The 17,102-nt window shown below is 31.2% G+C and overlaps 1 protein-coding gene across 2 annotated transcripts in view; it reads right to left on the reverse strand.

Annotated features, from left to right (window-relative positions):
• Window positions 1-17,102, reverse strand: part of LOC145279848 (WD repeat-containing protein 48-like) — a 270,993-nt gene that overhangs the window by 31,377 nt on the left and 222,514 nt on the right. Inside the window, exon 14 of one of the 2 annotated variants that reach the window (XM_080131293.1) lies at window positions 2,328-2,375. The exons of the other annotated variant lie outside the window; for it this stretch is intronic. Coding sequence (XP_079987419.1) covers window positions 2,328-2,375 — 48 coding nt within the window. The remainder of the gene's footprint in view (window positions 1-2,327; window positions 2,376-17,102) is intronic. 2 annotated transcript variants of the gene reach the window in all.

Consider the following 17,102-nt stretch of genomic DNA (forward strand, 5'->3'; position numbering starts at 1 on the left):
CAAAAGCTGGTAAATACAAGCAAAAAAGCTTCACTGAAATCTAAAATAAAATTAAAAGAAGGAAAAGAGAAAAAGAAAAAAAAAAAAAACAGCCAGGAGATGAAATAAGATGTTCTTGATAAGTTTTTTTCTTGTTAGGATGGGATTAGTCAAATTACAAAATTATTTTAAATATTTACTTGAATTTCAAATAATATTCTAACATGCCCAAGGGGGAAAATGTCTGAAGTGGGGTGGGAGATGGATGTAGCAAACATCTTTGGAAGAAGCAAGAAATTCTTTTTTTTTTCCAAAATATTTATTCATATAAAGTTAAGTATGTGTATATGTATATCTATTTGTGTATACAAGATTCGCTCTTAAAATAATTAATCAATAATTATGAATTTTAGAACACATCAACTGGGCAGAAGGAGTTGTAATGTGGGCTATGTTTAGCTTAGTTTTATGCAACAGGGGTAAAACGTGAGTGGAAACTTTTTGTGAAAGTTCAGATACCCCCAATTTTTGTGAAATTTTATTAGGTATAGACAACAAGAATATTCCCAAAATTTAAGTTTCTTTGGCGTATTTAAAAAGGGGGGGGGGTATACTGAGACAACCTCTCCTATAAAAATTCTAATATTTCTGATTTGTACTGAATTTGATTCATAATAATCAGACACCAATTAAGCAAGATACCCTGAATTTCAATTTCTCTCTTAAGACCCTTTACGTTTATACCCTAAATTTTTGACATTTATAGAATCAAAATCATGTAATAATTTTTAATCAAAATTAAAATAAGGATTCTAGAAATTAGGTTTACTTTTATTATATCTTTATTTTCATCTTTGTAGCTATCATAAAAGTGGTGCAAAACTGTTTCTGTTTGAGGAATTTTAACCGTTTTTGGATGAGTATTTTTCTAGTTTTATATAAAGTCTATCTTAACCTGGGATTCGTGGAATCTATGAGAGTTGGAATTTCTAGAATAAACAGAAAAAAAACAAAGCTGTAGAATACATCAATTCATAGCTTGATTGCCTTCTAAAGTGATCGAGTTTTGTATAGCTTTTTAAATAATATAATTTATCAGTTATTCATACAGTATTCAGCTGCTACGTTTTTTTTCAATGCAAGAAAGATTTATGCATGCATGGAGAACAAGAACATAAGTCAGTCATGAGATGACTATCTTCATCAGACTAACAATGTAAGAATGAACCAAAGTATTATCTAGGATTTATTTCTTCATATTGTGTGAAATATTTCTAAAGTTACGCCATGGAAACATTGACAACTCAAAAACTATTTATCTGATCAGGCTGAAATGTTGCATGGTAATTTACTGTTATCAAAGAGCATCAGATCCATCCAGCAAATTTGGAAAAAATGGAAGATGAAATTTTGTTAACATTTCAACCATAACTAAACTTAAAAAAATTAAGGTCACATACAATGCAAGACCTGAGTGATTACAATATGAGTTAAGTTCAGACTGAGATAGTGTTGAGGAGAGATGGAGAGAAATTGCTATTTAGACCATTCATAGTGTGATTTGCGTCAATGCTTATGGATATATTATTAAATTGCGCCAGTGTTTAAGAGAGATGAATAAAAATTATGTCTTAATTGGTTTATCCAGCATTATTAAAATCTAATTTTTTCATAAATAAATGTGTGCTAGGATGACTAGCCTTACAATTTATTAAAGTTTGATGTGACATGATTGAGCTTTTAAATTTTTTGTTCGTTAATAAGAAAAAAATTTTGCTTATAAATTTTTAATATTGCTGTTTTCTGTAACTACAATACACTGTTTGTATTATTTTGATTGTTTGAACAATTAGTCTCATCTTGAGTGTTATTGGCACAATGTTTCAGTCAATGAACCTTTCGACCGTCGTCTCCATGTTTTTTGCAACTTAGGAAAAGGGCTCTGGGTTTGAGGGTGCGTGTATAAATTAAAAAAAAAAAGTCAATTTTCAGGGGTCACTAGGATAGTTTTGAAGACTTTAAACCATTGTGCCAATAACACTCAAGATGAGAATAATTGTCCTTTCAAAACAATACAAACATTCATATCTCATCTTAAAAATTCAGAACTGCATTTAATACACTGATTTTGAACAAGTTTTTTGGCCATTCATAAGTAAAAAGTTGTACTTTTTATAAATAAAAAAATGCTTAAAATGAATGTAGTTTTTGTTTTTCTCTTTTAAGGGAAGGATAGAAAGGTTGGGTTTGTGAGAAGGGTTGAAAGAGATAAGAAAAAGGAAAAAAAAAGGAAGGAAATGACTCAAGAACACATCCAAAAGGCATCAGAACACATTCAGACAACTCACGCTTTCGGAATCCCACTAAGGCATCAGTTGAATCGTCTGTAGTGCCACCTGCAAACATTCACAAAGATGAAGTCAGTGTTGTTGTGCATGGCAGCACCATCCATTGTTCCGGTCTTTTATTATCTTTTTTGTGTGTTAATCATTTTTTGTCTGAGCATGTTTTTATTTATTCTTTTTTTTACCCTCCCTCCATTTTCTCTATTCTTTCAAAAATGTTTAAAATAAAAAAAAAAAATTAAAAAAAATGAAGCAAATGAAGATGGAATCAAAAGAGAAAAGAGATCCAGAGCGAAACGAAAAAAGAGCAACAAATCTTTGAATTATTAGTAGATAAACATGGCCAATATGTACACAATTTGTAATCATTAACCTTGTTGCAACAATAACAATATGCCATGGAGAAAAAGCTATAATCACATTGCAAGTTCAAAGGGTGTAGAAAGCTTGAATGAGAGCATTTGGTAGAAGTGCACAATAGTTATGTAGAGAAATTGTAAGAAAACATTAAAAAAAAAAAAAAAAAAAAATTAAAAAAAATGACTTATACCAAATGCAGCAAAATTTAGTTTTATACCAACCTGTATACTTTTAATGTGCTGAAAATATGTTAAAGTTTTTTTTTTTTTTTTTTTTTGTTTTTTAATTGTGAAATTTTATTTCATTCAAAAGTGTCTTTCTGACAAACATAAAAAAAAAAGAAAAAGTTGGCTTGTCACTACTGTAGGGAATTCATGTGTAAAAAAAAAAAAAATTACTTGCCCTACTATTAATTCTAAGTCTGTGTAGCAAGCTCTCCTCCCAACAGAAACTCTCATAAAACCTTACTAATTGCCTAGGTTTAGCAAAATTAATTAAAGTTATCACATGGGCTGCCATTTTGGCTATAGTGTGATAAGACATCCGAACCTGGAAAATAATTCTGGAACAAACTTAGTTTCCATACTTAAAAAGTATATGGGTCAGTAGGGAATTTAATTCTTCTTAATTTGCTTTAAATTATTTGTTGTTTTTATTTTTTCTTGATAATTTCTTGACTCAATCTGCATTTTTATCATATACCCATGTTTCATGCAGGACTTTGTTGTATGCTCGGGTGCCTGCGAAGCGGGTACCCTTACAGTAAATGGATGTTGTAAGAGCAACTGTTATTAAGGTGTTTAAAGTTTAACTACCTCATGGAGTGACTGAAATCCAAGTATGAACTTTAAAGCAAATAGATTATATCAAAGTTCACACTTATGTTGCTACACATAAAAATTGAAACAGTTACAACGAATCACAATGGTTAAAATTTGATAGAGGGAATGTGGGTGGAAGCGAGTGATTTGAATCAAATTCACAAAGAAGTTGGCCACCGTCATTGTGGTGGACTCAAGGATGGCGACGAACCCCAACTTGGTGCGCACCATACCTAGGTGGGGGAGTTTATGAAGAGCTGCACTAAATATGACCTTAACCTTTGACCTTGAAAAATTATGTACACCATCCCTAAATCGGAACCCATCATCATGTCAGGGTTTGATCATGATCGGCTCAGTTGTGTGGGCTGTAGAAATAATTACAGAATGTTCAACTATGTTAGTAAGAGCATAAAATATTTATTTATAGTATTATGCAATCATGTGTTGCTTAGCAATCTGTAGAGAAATCAAACTCATGGGTTGTAATAAAATTCTATTCCTTCAATAGCTAGCTTAAATGACATCTTGGAGCAACACACATATATTAATGATGGGACGATTTTCAATATTTTTCCACAATTCTGATACAATTACCGATTCTGTTCTAAATTCCCAATTCCAATTCTTTTTAAATTGCTAAACAGAGTTTTTTCTGTTTTTTTTTTTTTGGGGGGGGGGGTATGTTCATATATTTTCACAAACATAAAAATACACTTGTGGGAGTGATATAGAAATCTTAGTTTTACTGATAGTTTAAAATCAATAAATATTTATCATTTCATGTGGTAAAATTAAATTTTAAATAAAAAGAAACAAATAAAACTATAAAAGGAATCGTTTTGCTATTAGAAAATAGGCACAAATTTTTCTTATTCTGATACCTCAAAAAATCCTGATTTTTAAAATTCTCACTTCTGATTAATCGTCCCAACACTAATATATATATATATATATATATATATATATATATATATATATATATATATATATATATATATATAAAAATATATCTATAAAAGTGAACGTGTCTGTGTATCTGTGTACATTTCCCTACGCAATAACTCTGTCAATATTTAGTCTACAGACTCAAAATTTGATATACAGGTTACTGAAATTTGGGAAAATAGATGTGATCAGTTTTTGGCCAGAAATTTGGCGATTAAGGGGTCAAAGTTCAACGATTTGACCTTTGAGAACTCTACCTAACTCCTCCGACAATTTTGGGTCTATGCACTTGAAATTTTAGATATATGTTCCTTGGACATGGATCTAACTTAACTTGATTTGAGCCCAAAACAATAAATTTTAAGGGGTCATAATAGGGGTCAAAGTTTAAAAAAAATTAACTTCTGCAACCTTTTCCAAATTACTCAGACAATTTCTGGTCTAAATATTTGAAATTTTACATAAAGGGTATTCAGAGATAGGGCAAGCTTTTTCATCAGTTTGGGTCGAAAATTTTTAGTTACCAATATATAAATGTATGTATGTATGTATGTATGTATGTTTGCATGTCTGCCTTAAACTTTGAATAGAGGCAACGGATTTTACCGAGATCAGTATCGTTTTAAAGTTCGATCTTTCATACGACAAATATCGAAAAATTGGATAAAAACATTAATATCTTCCCCTTCAACTAGGCACTTTTCTACAGGGGGTGGGGGAGGTCACTTTTTTCGCCAATATTTTTGAAAGTTATCCTCTCCTTTAGATTGTCTAGCCTTAATTTAAAAAAATGTCGCTTCCAGTTTGGCGGTGGTCGTAACAGCATAAACGTTAGGTTTTATCTCGTTCTTTTCCTCCTTTGCGGTACAGGTTCGAGCCTGCTTTCCTACTACCACTTTTTTTTTTTTTTTTTTTTTGCTCAACATACACATCCAAACACCCGGGCAATGCCGGGCGCACATGCTAGTATATATATATATATATATATATATATATAAAAGTGAACGTGTGTGTGTGTGTTGTGTACATTTCCCTACGCAATAACTTTGTCAATTTTAAGTCTACAGACTCGAAATTTGATATACAGGATACTGAGATTTGGGAAAATCGATTTGATCAGTTTTCGGCCAGAAATTTGGCTGTTAAGGGTTCAAAGTTCAACGATTTGACCTTTGAGAACTCTACCAAACTCCTGACAATTTTGGGTCTAACCACTTGAAATTTTAGATATAGGTTCCTTGGACATGGATCTAACTTAATAACTTGATTTGAGCCCAAAACAATAAATTTTAAAGGGTCATAATAGGGGTCAAAGTTAAAAAAATTGACCGCTTTTTTTTTTTTTTTGCTCAACATACACCTCCAAACACCTGGACAATGCCGGGCTGAAATGCTAGTGTATATATATATATATATATATATATATATATATATATATATATATACATAAAAGTGAAATTATCTGTATGTTTGTCTTTGTGTGTACATTTCTCTGACAAATTATTCTGACAATTTTCAGTCTACAGGCGTGAGATTTGACATAAGTGGGTATTGAGATTGGGGAAAATCTTTTTAATTGGTTTTCGGACAGAAATTTGGCTGTCAAGGGGCCAAAGTTCAACGATTTGACCTCTGAAAACTCTACCAAACTCCTTCGCCAATTTTGAGCACTTGAAATTTTAGATGTAGATTACTTGGACATGGATCTAACTTTTTAACTTGATTTGAGCCCAAAACAATAAATGTCAAGGGTTCAAAATTGGAGTCAAAGTTAAAAAAATTTAACCGTAACATTTAAAATTTTATAAAAAGTGTAATCAGACATGGGTAAGCTTTTTAATCGGTTTTTGGTCGAAAATTATGCTACCAAGGGGTCAAAGTTCAAAAGATTTGACTTTTGCGGTCTCTAGCAAGCTATTCAGCCAATTTTGGGTCTAAACATTTGAAATTTTACATAAAGGGTATCCAGACATGCAGCAAGCTTTTTAATCAGTTTTTGGGCAAAAATTTGGCTGCCAAGAGGTGAAAGTTTGGCTGCCAAGAGTTGACCTTCGCAGACTCTACCAAACTCCTTCGCCAATTTTGGGTCTAAACACTTGAAATTTTAGATGTAGGTTACCTGGACATGAGTCAAACATTTAATATATATACATATGCACATAAAGTTATGAACAGTACATAGGGCCCGAGCAAACCTGGGCTGAACTGCTAATATATATATATATATATATATATATATATATATATATATATATATATATTACACACACTTCTGGCTTTATTTCTATACTTCTTAACTATTCTTCCCCAATGACATTATCTCTCTTCTTCCCAACATTTTACTATTTTTATTCATTTTTCTATAAAATATGAATATCGGTTGTGAGTTTCTCCATTTTGTAAGTCAGATTCTAAGCTGAGTGGCCTAACTCATTTGAAAAGGCCCGTTTTTGGGTTAAGAGTATGTTGTATTTTTTCTTTAAACCATTATATATATATATACGAGAGAGAGAGAGAGTAGCGACAAAGCTGATAACATTAGTACAATTATTTGAAGCAGAGAGGATATATAGAGAAATAATTACCTGAAAACAGATATGATAAACATTCGAGAAAGCAATAGAAATCATTGAATGAAGAAGCCATGCAAAATGATAAAAGCAAAGAATAAAGACGCTTTTGATCAGTAAAGACAACGTCAATATTATTATTAGTATTATCATCATCGTCAGCATTGTTATCATAAACTTCTTTGCTGTATCAAATCAATTTTACAAGCCTGTCAATAGTCTAGAATACAGTGTGACTCATTTGAGACTCACATATATAAAAAAAAAATAGTAAAACATATTATATAATAAAAATCATAATGTTTACCTGATATGAAATCCAAAATAATTACATAAGTCTGATAAAAACAGTTGGGGAAAAAATTGGATTTAATTTAAATTATGGAAGTTATTAATTTTATGTATCCCCCCCCGCAAAAAAAAAAAAAAAAAAAATACTAGCTCAAAAAATAATGAAAGCAACATTATTTACAATACAAATTGTGATAGCAGGGGGACATGTTTTATTACAGATTAATTTGCTTTAAACAGAAAAATAAAATATAATAAACCAACTTACTGGAATGCTTTTTAATTAGAGAAAAAAATGAGTCAAAATTATGTTTGTTTAAAAAAAAATTGTTAAGTATAAAAAAACTGATGTAAATCAACAAATAGAAGTGGATTTGAATTTGAAAAAAATATGCTTTAAATGAATATTGTAGCAGAAGATATTTTCCTATTATCATAAATGCAATAATTTCCAGCATTTTTAATAAATTTCCAACTACTGTTTATTTAATTTCTGTTCAATAAATGCTATTCTTGACAAAGTTTTACTACTGATATGAAATATTGAATCAACAGAAGCAGAATTCCGTGTTAATTTTTTCTACTTACTTTGTTCTTTGCTTATGACCGCATTCATATCTATACATACACACTCGGATATGTTTTTCATATTGGAAATTTATTTCCGACAGTATGTTTTACATTAAGCTGCTTTTTTTTTGTTGATGTTATTGTTTGTGTGATTAATAATACGAAACAGACTATTTAATTTGTGGGGCTGGATATAAACAAATGCAAGAGAGTTGTATGCTCAGTCTGTCAAGACCAAAGTAGCTGAACAGTGGCTAGGGTCCCATCAGTTTTGGCAAATAGCAAAAGTAATCCTGAACAGAAGTGCGTGCTCTATCCCAACTATCATCAATGGACCCGAGTTAATCTTGTCAGCATCAGATAAAGCTAAGATCTTTGCAGCTAATTCTACCCTTTATGACCAGGGCCGCCAACTCCCAGTATTTCCTTGTGTATCTGAAAACACGCTATGCAACATACAAATAACTGTACGTGAGGTTGCCAACCTTGATTCCAGTAAAGCAACTGGTCCTGATGGCATTCCAATTAGTGCTCAAAAAGCTTCAACCAGAACTAGCACTCATACTTACAAAGTTATTTAAGTGTTGTCTTAAGGAGAAATGCTTCTCAACACCTTGGAAAATCTCATCAGTATGCCCTGTATTTAAGAACTCAGGTGATAGATCATCACCCTCTCAATACAGACCAATAAGTTTCCTGTGCATCATGAGTAAGCTGCTGGAATCCATGTTAAATAGAGAAGTAGTCAACCATCACAGCAAACACAACCTTCTTAGTGGTGTGCAATATGGTTTCCGTTCTGCTAGATCTACAGCAGACGTGCTTACAGTTATATCTCATAGAATTAGCAAATCTCTCGACAGAGGCTTCCTCTCAAGGGCAATCGCTCTTGACATATCAATGATAAGGTATGGCACAATGGACTACTTCACAAGATCTCTAGCTATTGTATAGCTGGAAATGTCTTCTCAATTATTAAATCATTTCTCTCTGATTGGTTCATAAGAATAGTAGTTGATAGGCAGAAATCAGAAGGTCTCAGTATTAATACTGGAGTCCCTCAAGGGTCCATCCTGGGCCCAACTCTCTTCCTGATCTATATAAATGATCTTCCAAATCACATCCTTACATCATTTATAAACATTTATGCTGATGACACTACAATCTATGGTAGCACATCAAAGACCGTAAACGATCAAGTTCTCTCTGATTCTCTCTCCTCTGATCTTGAGCATGTGGCACAATAGGGAAAGATATAATCACATTGACTAATGTATACCCATTAACCATTATCCTCGAGTTCCCTCCGGGCCTTGATAAGTGGTGATTCCTATGTTAAAAAAAAAAAAAAAAAAAAAAAAAAAAAAGATTTGAACCTGTGCCTCAGGAAAAGGGACCATATAACATTGGGACACCTGACTAATGAGCTATATGCTGAGAAAAAGCTGAAACTGTACAAATCCATCAAGCACTGCAGCAAACTTTTGTTTATACTTTTACAAGCAATGTAACCATATCTCCTTGCAACAGTAAAATATAATTGTCTTACTAATGTTTTTAATATATGAAATTAATTTTCAACAGTATGTCGGGTTTCTTTGGATGTATGGCTCCTTGGTCAAGTAGTCTCTTTTTTGAGGGGCTGAGTTCAAATATTTAGTATAAAACCTGGCTAGAGATAGGTTAGTTTGGAAGTCAATTTCTAAAAGCCGGCCAACATATGACAGTATGTAGACTGAATGTTGAACCAAATAGGATGATGATGAAGACTACCGAATTTTTAAACCTTTTAATATGCCAGCAATGAGCAATGCATATACTAAAATCTGCATTGCAATAATTATCACTGATATTACAAGGAAGCCGGGAGAGAAACAAATATGAGATATCTAGTTTAGTACTGAAGTGAGTGTTAACTTAAGAGTTTTCCTTCTTCGTTTATGAACTCTTTAACAAAAGCTTGGGAATCCATCACTCCCAGTGGACTATCTGCATGTCTGGATGCTAAGCCAATTAAGTCAGTGTGAACTTTTAAATATTTAAAACTTAGAAACTATATCATTTGCATAATTAATTAGCACTTAAAATTTACAGAAAAGAGTCTAACCACAAAAAAAAAAAAGATCAAAAACGGAAGTAAAGAGAGAAAAGAAAAGAAAGATAAAAAGGAAAAAAGAAAAGTAAAAAATAGAAAAAGGGAAACAAAATGGAAGAAAAAAGAAAAAGAAAATTAAGATGGGTTAATTGAAAAATCATATCCCTATACATGTGTGTGAATGAGATCATATGCATGGCTAAGTATATTGAAAGGATTAGCATTGGTATTTTATAGTTTGATGCACTTTAATAATTAAACTAGTTAAAAAAAGAGAGAGATGAATGAGAACTGCATGCATTAGTAATAAAACATCCAAAGTTGTTATATTTTCTTTTTCTAAGATGCTTAAATGAGCATACTTCAAAAGTAAATTAATAATTATCATAAGTAGGATTTAGCAATACAATGTAACACATATCTATTGTAGGTACACAAAAACTGCAATAACCTGAAGAGTAAGTTAGCCTTGGACTTTAACTTCAAGTGTAAGAGATGACTGGGATAGGCACATCTTATTGATGGTCCTCCCTACAAAGAAATAGTATTAGATGACAGCACGTTGGAGGTAGCAGATTTTTTCTACTACCTAGGAGATATACTGAGTGCAAATGATGAATATGAACTCAGTGCAGCCACAAGAGTGAATGCAGCTTGGGCAAAATTTTCTTGTTGCCTTGGATAAGGTTGCAAGTTGCTCCTCTTTACATCTGAGGTAAATTATGTAGCAACCATATAAGGAATGCCATGATGTATGGTTGTGAATGATGGGCCCTCACTCAGGCCTTTATCGCTCAATTACAGTGCAATGACAAATTCATAATTAGATAGATGTGCAAACACATCATGCCAAAGGATTTATTAAAAGCACTGCATTGGTTCAGCATCAGCTTATCCTAACGATGAATCGATTATGCTGGTATAGTCATGTGGAGCATGAATGTTTTAAATCACAGGAAGGGTAGCAGGCAAAACTTAAAAGTGATTGGACAAGGTCACACTTGTAACGTGGTTGTTACATATTCACTCGACTTGGTTTGTTGTTTCTTCCTTTCTTTGCGACTGCATTCTTTCTGGTGGTAACCTTCTTGGCTTTCAGGCCAAGATCACAGTGTGGTATCTGTTCTGATGCTACACTTAACTTTTTCCATTCTCAGTCAGTGGAGGAGAAATCCTTCATGACAGAATTTTTATTTTTGTTCCTATCCAGAGTGCCCCTTTTTGGGGAGCTGGATTTTCCCCACATTAAAAACCAACCTTATGTCTAACTCTGCCTTCGTGGGGAGGCAAGTAACTAGGAACCTTATTTTCATTTTGAACTTTTTTTACGTAAAAGACCATATCATTACAGCACCAAATAATGTAAATGTAACTTGGTCATTACATTTTCATTTGGAATACACTGAATGCTTAGACAGTCGCAAAGGAACAAAGGAAAGAAATTTGACACATTTTTCATTTTCAGTTGAAATACAAGGCATTTATTAATGGTCGTTTTATCACCAAACCATGGACACATAATTTTCCAAGCCAGTGACAATATTGGAACATCCTTTTCTCTCGGGTCAATCACTTGTTTCCCAGTTTAGATTGCATCTTGTTTTAAAAGTTCCTCTTGCACAGACATGAGCTTCCAAGTCACTGTCACTGTCATGTGGTTCCAAATCATTTTTGCTGCTACATGCTACACAGCTTCAAATCACCCTCCACTTTTTCTTTCCTTCCTTCACTGTGATGTTACCTCATGCCACAGCTTGGTCATTTCCATACATCAAGATATGCTGCTGCTGCATACGTCTCTGTGGCTTTGTTACATACCTTCCTGTGCCAAACAAAAATTCTTTACAAGAATTCATTAAAACCTGCACCGAGGTAATAAAAGAAAACAAAAAAACAACTAAAAAGTTTTTAAAAAATTATAAATAAATCCAAATAAAATGTCTCAGCGCATGGTTTGTTTGACCTTTTTATTTTACCACTTTTTCCACTCCTGTCAGAATTTCCTTTTTTATTCATTAACCCCCCCCCCCCCGAAGAAATTCGAACATATTTTTCTAAATATTTAAGGACAACATTTTAATATGTTGAAAGGGAGAAAAACTCTGTTACCTGTTTAAATAGCGAGAATGTTTCTTTGCTTTCCAAAATTATTTAATCAGTCCAAATATTTCAGATTTGTTGACCAGGAATAAAGTTTTCAATGTTAATAAGGTTTTACAAAGCCAGTTAAATCGAGGCAAGACCAAATCTGAGTTCCGTTGAACAGTCTTTGATGTTTGATAATCTCGTGTCGGGAACTCCCTTAAACTTAAACGGTATTTTTTCTTCTAATCATAAAGTTAGTTTCTTGCTAATCTCGACAGTTTTCATAACGTTTTATTGTTTGTTACTTTTTTTTGTTGTGTGAGTTTTTTCTTTTGCATTCTTTTATTTCCCTCCACAACTTTTGATTCTTTCTAACCCATAATATCAGTTATAACATTAATATTTCTCTAATTGTGCCTGTTTGATAGATTTTCACACCGACAACCTAATTAGTCTGCTTTTGGTTAAAACTTCCTCGCTGAAATTCCTGACCAAACTAATTAACATAATCTCTTAGTAAATTCTATGATCTATTTGTCTCAACTGCTCAGCCTCTTGTGGCCGACTTGTAACAATGGGAGGATGGAATCTCTTTTCCCCAAATGAAAACACCAGGTCTATCATATACAAAATTAACTTTTTGTTAGTAACATTGAATGGAAATAGCATTTGATGAGTTGGTGAGGAAAAGGAGATTTTTATGAACACATGAAATCATAAAATTGCCATCCCATTAACGAAACAGCTGTAATGAAGAAATCAAAGATGAAATAAATAAAAGTTATAAAAAAGAAAAAATGTAAGTCTTTGAATTTCAACAAAGTTTTGTACTATATATATATATATATACACAGCATGATAAATACATATGTAAACAGACTGAGTATAATGCCAGAACATTTTCTACTGTAAGTAGGGTTGTTGGTGCAGTGGTTGTAGATACTTGATTGACATTTGGATGTAATAGGCTGTTTGAGTTTCGAATCTTGGTATGGATATATTTGCTACATCTAGATATAGTGATGAGTCATGTTTGTAGCTGACAATATATCCCCCCTGCCACTTCTTTGGTTTCCTGGGTTTAGTACTGTCATAAGCTTTTCTTGTAAACTTATATAAAAATTGAGATTTAGCTTACAAATGGCTTATGGTTAAAAGTGTCAACAGAGTTTCAGATATGACAACTTGAGACACTTGCATGTTTAGCCACACTGAAGAGCGAAAGTTTGTTGATGGATGACTATACTATATATATATATATATATATTAGTAATTTATAAAATATATATGGCGATTGAGTCGCCATATATATTTTATAAATTACTAACTAGCTCTACCTACATATTGAGCACTTTTGAAGTAAATACTTCAAGTTTACACATAAATCTATACTTTCGTATATTAAATTTATGTGAGTAAATGAAGTAGTTATTAATGAAATCAAAGGGATGTAGTGTTTACCTGATATACGCAGTGGTAAACTTTAAACTAATATAAATAACAGTATTTATATATAGAAAATTTAATCCCAACCGAAAAAAAAGCTCAATATGCAATAGAGAGTAGAGCTTATTATAAGAGAAAGAAAATTAAAACTGTAAGTTGAACTTTACAATCACAATTTCGACTGAATACAAAAAACAATTTACAAAGTCCTTATTCCGTGGAGTTTCAAAGAATGCTATTCTTGTTATTCTTCTCATCAGAGGACATAAAGAAATCAGCAAATTATATTTGTAGCAATGCTAGAATTTGCTAGTTAAGGCATTAAATGAAACCACAATTTATTGTAATTATAAATTGCCAAATAAAAAAATTAAAAAAAAAAAAGTGAAAAAATGTTGGATATATAAAAAAAAATATAAAAACAAATAGCACATAATATTTCAGCTTGCATGAAAATCCTCTCAAGTTGTTCCAAAATGTGAAAATAGTTCTTTAGAGAGAATGGAGTCCAAAATAAGTCCAGCGTAACGATGCATATAAGCTGATTGGAAAGCCTTCAAAACAGCTGAAATAATGAAAATTGTTTTTTTTCTGGACAGTCCAGTAGCCCAAAGAAAGTCGGTCTCCAGTCAAATGGAACCGAGCAATAAAAAGAGAGAAAACCAGTATGAGAACCTTCATCATCGGCTTAATTAGAAAAAGTGATTTCAGATTAAATTTTAAAGAAAGATCAGGCTAAGTGGGGGGGGGATGATAAGAATAACAAGAATAGCATTTTTTTGAAACTCTGCGGAATAAGAACTCTCTAAATTGTTTTTTTGGAGCATTCAGTCGAACAATAAATTTTGATTGTAAAGTTCAACTTACAGCTTTAATTTTCTTTCTCATATATATATATATATATATATATATATATATATATATATATATATATATATATTTATTTACCAGTGGTGAAAAAACCGGACTAGAGTGCTCAATGTGTAGCCAGAGCAGTATATAAGAAATTTATTACTGTGAGTCCAGAATGAGTTTACATATTGTTTCAACTAGAGAAAGATCCTCAAAGAGAGAAAATATCAATATTTCCTCTCTTTGAGGATCTTCCTCTAGTTGAAACAATATGTAAACTCATTCTGGACTCACAGTAATAAATTTCTTATATATATATATATATATATATATATATATATATATATATAGGTGAAACACTTTAGTGAAAGAAATAATGATTTCCACTTAAAGGTTGAGACAACGTTCTCTTATCAAAATAATTGAATATTTTTTAATTATGAATATTGTACATAAAATTAAAAATCATCAACATCATTTATAATGCAACACAATTTCTCCCACTATCACTAGGAGGTTCTTGGCTCAGTCAGTAAAGTGCCAGGCACAGTTAATTTTGAATATCACTAGATGTAGCCACACTTATAAATCATAGAGACAACAAAACATGTGTCTGAATAAATAATATATATAAATAAAAAATATTTTATAAACATTGTAATGAGCCTATGCGGATCGATCAATATTTCAACATTTTCTTTGTCAAGAGTCCAAGTGAATTTCCTCGTTAGAAAATAAAAATAAAATTTTCCCAGAAGGCCATCGAAAAACAAAAGAGGTGACAACCTTTTTTAATCTAATCTACTTTAGATTTTACATATCTCTGTCGGTCATCTGGATGTCTGGATCAATTGCATGTTTCCATGGCCCTCCCATTCGTCCACTCACCTTCATCCCTTCAAGTGCTCGGGGCCTGTTCATTTGCCTAACCAAATAGTAACTTTATCCCACATTTTTTTTTAAAGCAAATAATAAAAAGTGTTTTTTTATATCCATGCTCACTCTTTTTCTTAAAATGAAAAGTGTTATTTAACTTATATTTTAAATTAAGTTTATTTATCCGTATTTTCAAATCAAACTAATCTCATTTTAACTGGATAGTAGATATACATGTAAATGAGTGAACCAAAAATAGATAAATAAGATGCAATGAAATAAAACAAAAAAATATACACAAATACACTAAATCTTGTATAAATCTTGAATTTAAACATTTTTTTTCATTTTCTAACTATGAAATTAACTGGTGAAACCTGAAAATGTTGAAATGTTGATTGATCTGTGTAGACTCTTTACAATGTTTATATAATTTTATTTATATAAAAGCTCTACACTCATAATGAGCAATTTAAGAAATATTAGTTTTTAGTTCAGGTTAACAATATATCCTAACTTAATTAATCAATTATATATGTGTGTGTGGATAAAAGTATTTATCATAAAAATATTTAAGTAAATCACTTTATATAGAAAATATGAAAAGCTTCTGAATTAAAACAATCTTGTGTCATTTGATCCTTTTACATTAAATAGGTCAATTTCCCTTCTATTTTGTTTATATCAGTGGGGGTGGGGGTAAAATATGTGATGGCAATTAAAAATGACTTTAGTTCAGTATTCGAACCCAACGATCGGTGATATAGTCTTATCTAATCACTTGATGAGTTTTATTAAGGCAAAATATATGTATAAATAAAATATTTATGCACACACACTTTTATTTATTTATATACATTTTTATATCTAGTAATGACTAGTGTAGTAATATGAAATGTTTATATAAACAAATAAAAAAATATATTTTGCACTGTTTATTACTGAGCACTTTTATATAAACCTTGTTAAATTCATTTGTTTCTTGATCTTTGAGTATACTTGACCTTAAAAAATATATGATAGAGAGATTGTTGGGAAGCAACATTTCTTATAAAATAAACTGTTGATAAGGAAATAGGTTTCCAGTTGATTCAACACTTATTAAGAATGGAAATTGGTATTTTGTTTCTATCAGAATGATATAACGGTTCACTGAATTAGTAGCAGCAGGCAATCTCTTTGCAAACGTTACATTCATCAGTAATAGGTCTAATAATTTAATATGTAGACAAGAACAAAAGAAAATGAAATTTCTCTGCTATATAAATTCAATTGAAAATTATAGGGGAAAAACATAAGGAAATTCAAATTATGTATAATAGAGTTTTTTTTTTTTCTTGATTCTGTAAATTTAGAAAATCTCCAATTTAAAAAAAAATTAGTTATTGCTTCTATAGGATACTGAGCCAAATGTTTCAGATTGGATTTACGGAATAAACTAGAAATGGCAAAAGTAGTTTACAATTTGAAAACTTCACAAACAATGTAAAATCCAAATGATACTACAGCATATGTGAAACGGTTAGGTTAGAGTTAGCAGCCCCTCCACACCACAATAAATAAAGTTGAAAAATTCCTAAAAATAAAATAAAATAAATAATTAAAAAAGAAAAGAATAAAAACAAGTTGAGATCATAAACTCCCAACTCAATTTCTGTGATTGAATTTATTTATTGGGATTTAATAACTGCTATAATTACTGAAACAGCACTTTTCAAAAAAGATTATTATGACATTGACAAAAAAATTACATGCATGCTTTTGAAAACTTCAGTGCAAAAGAAATGTTTAAAAATGTTTGAACATGTTCATAAAAATATCAGACATTTATCTAATTTGAGTGAACATTTTATTTTTACTCAGT

The sequence above is a fragment of the Euprymna scolopes genome, chromosome 7, assembly GCF_053919585.1.
Source record: "Euprymna scolopes isolate OS-2025 chromosome 7, ASM5391958v1, whole genome shotgun sequence".
NCBI lineage: Eukaryota > Metazoa > Mollusca > Cephalopoda > Sepiida > Sepiolidae > Euprymna > Euprymna scolopes.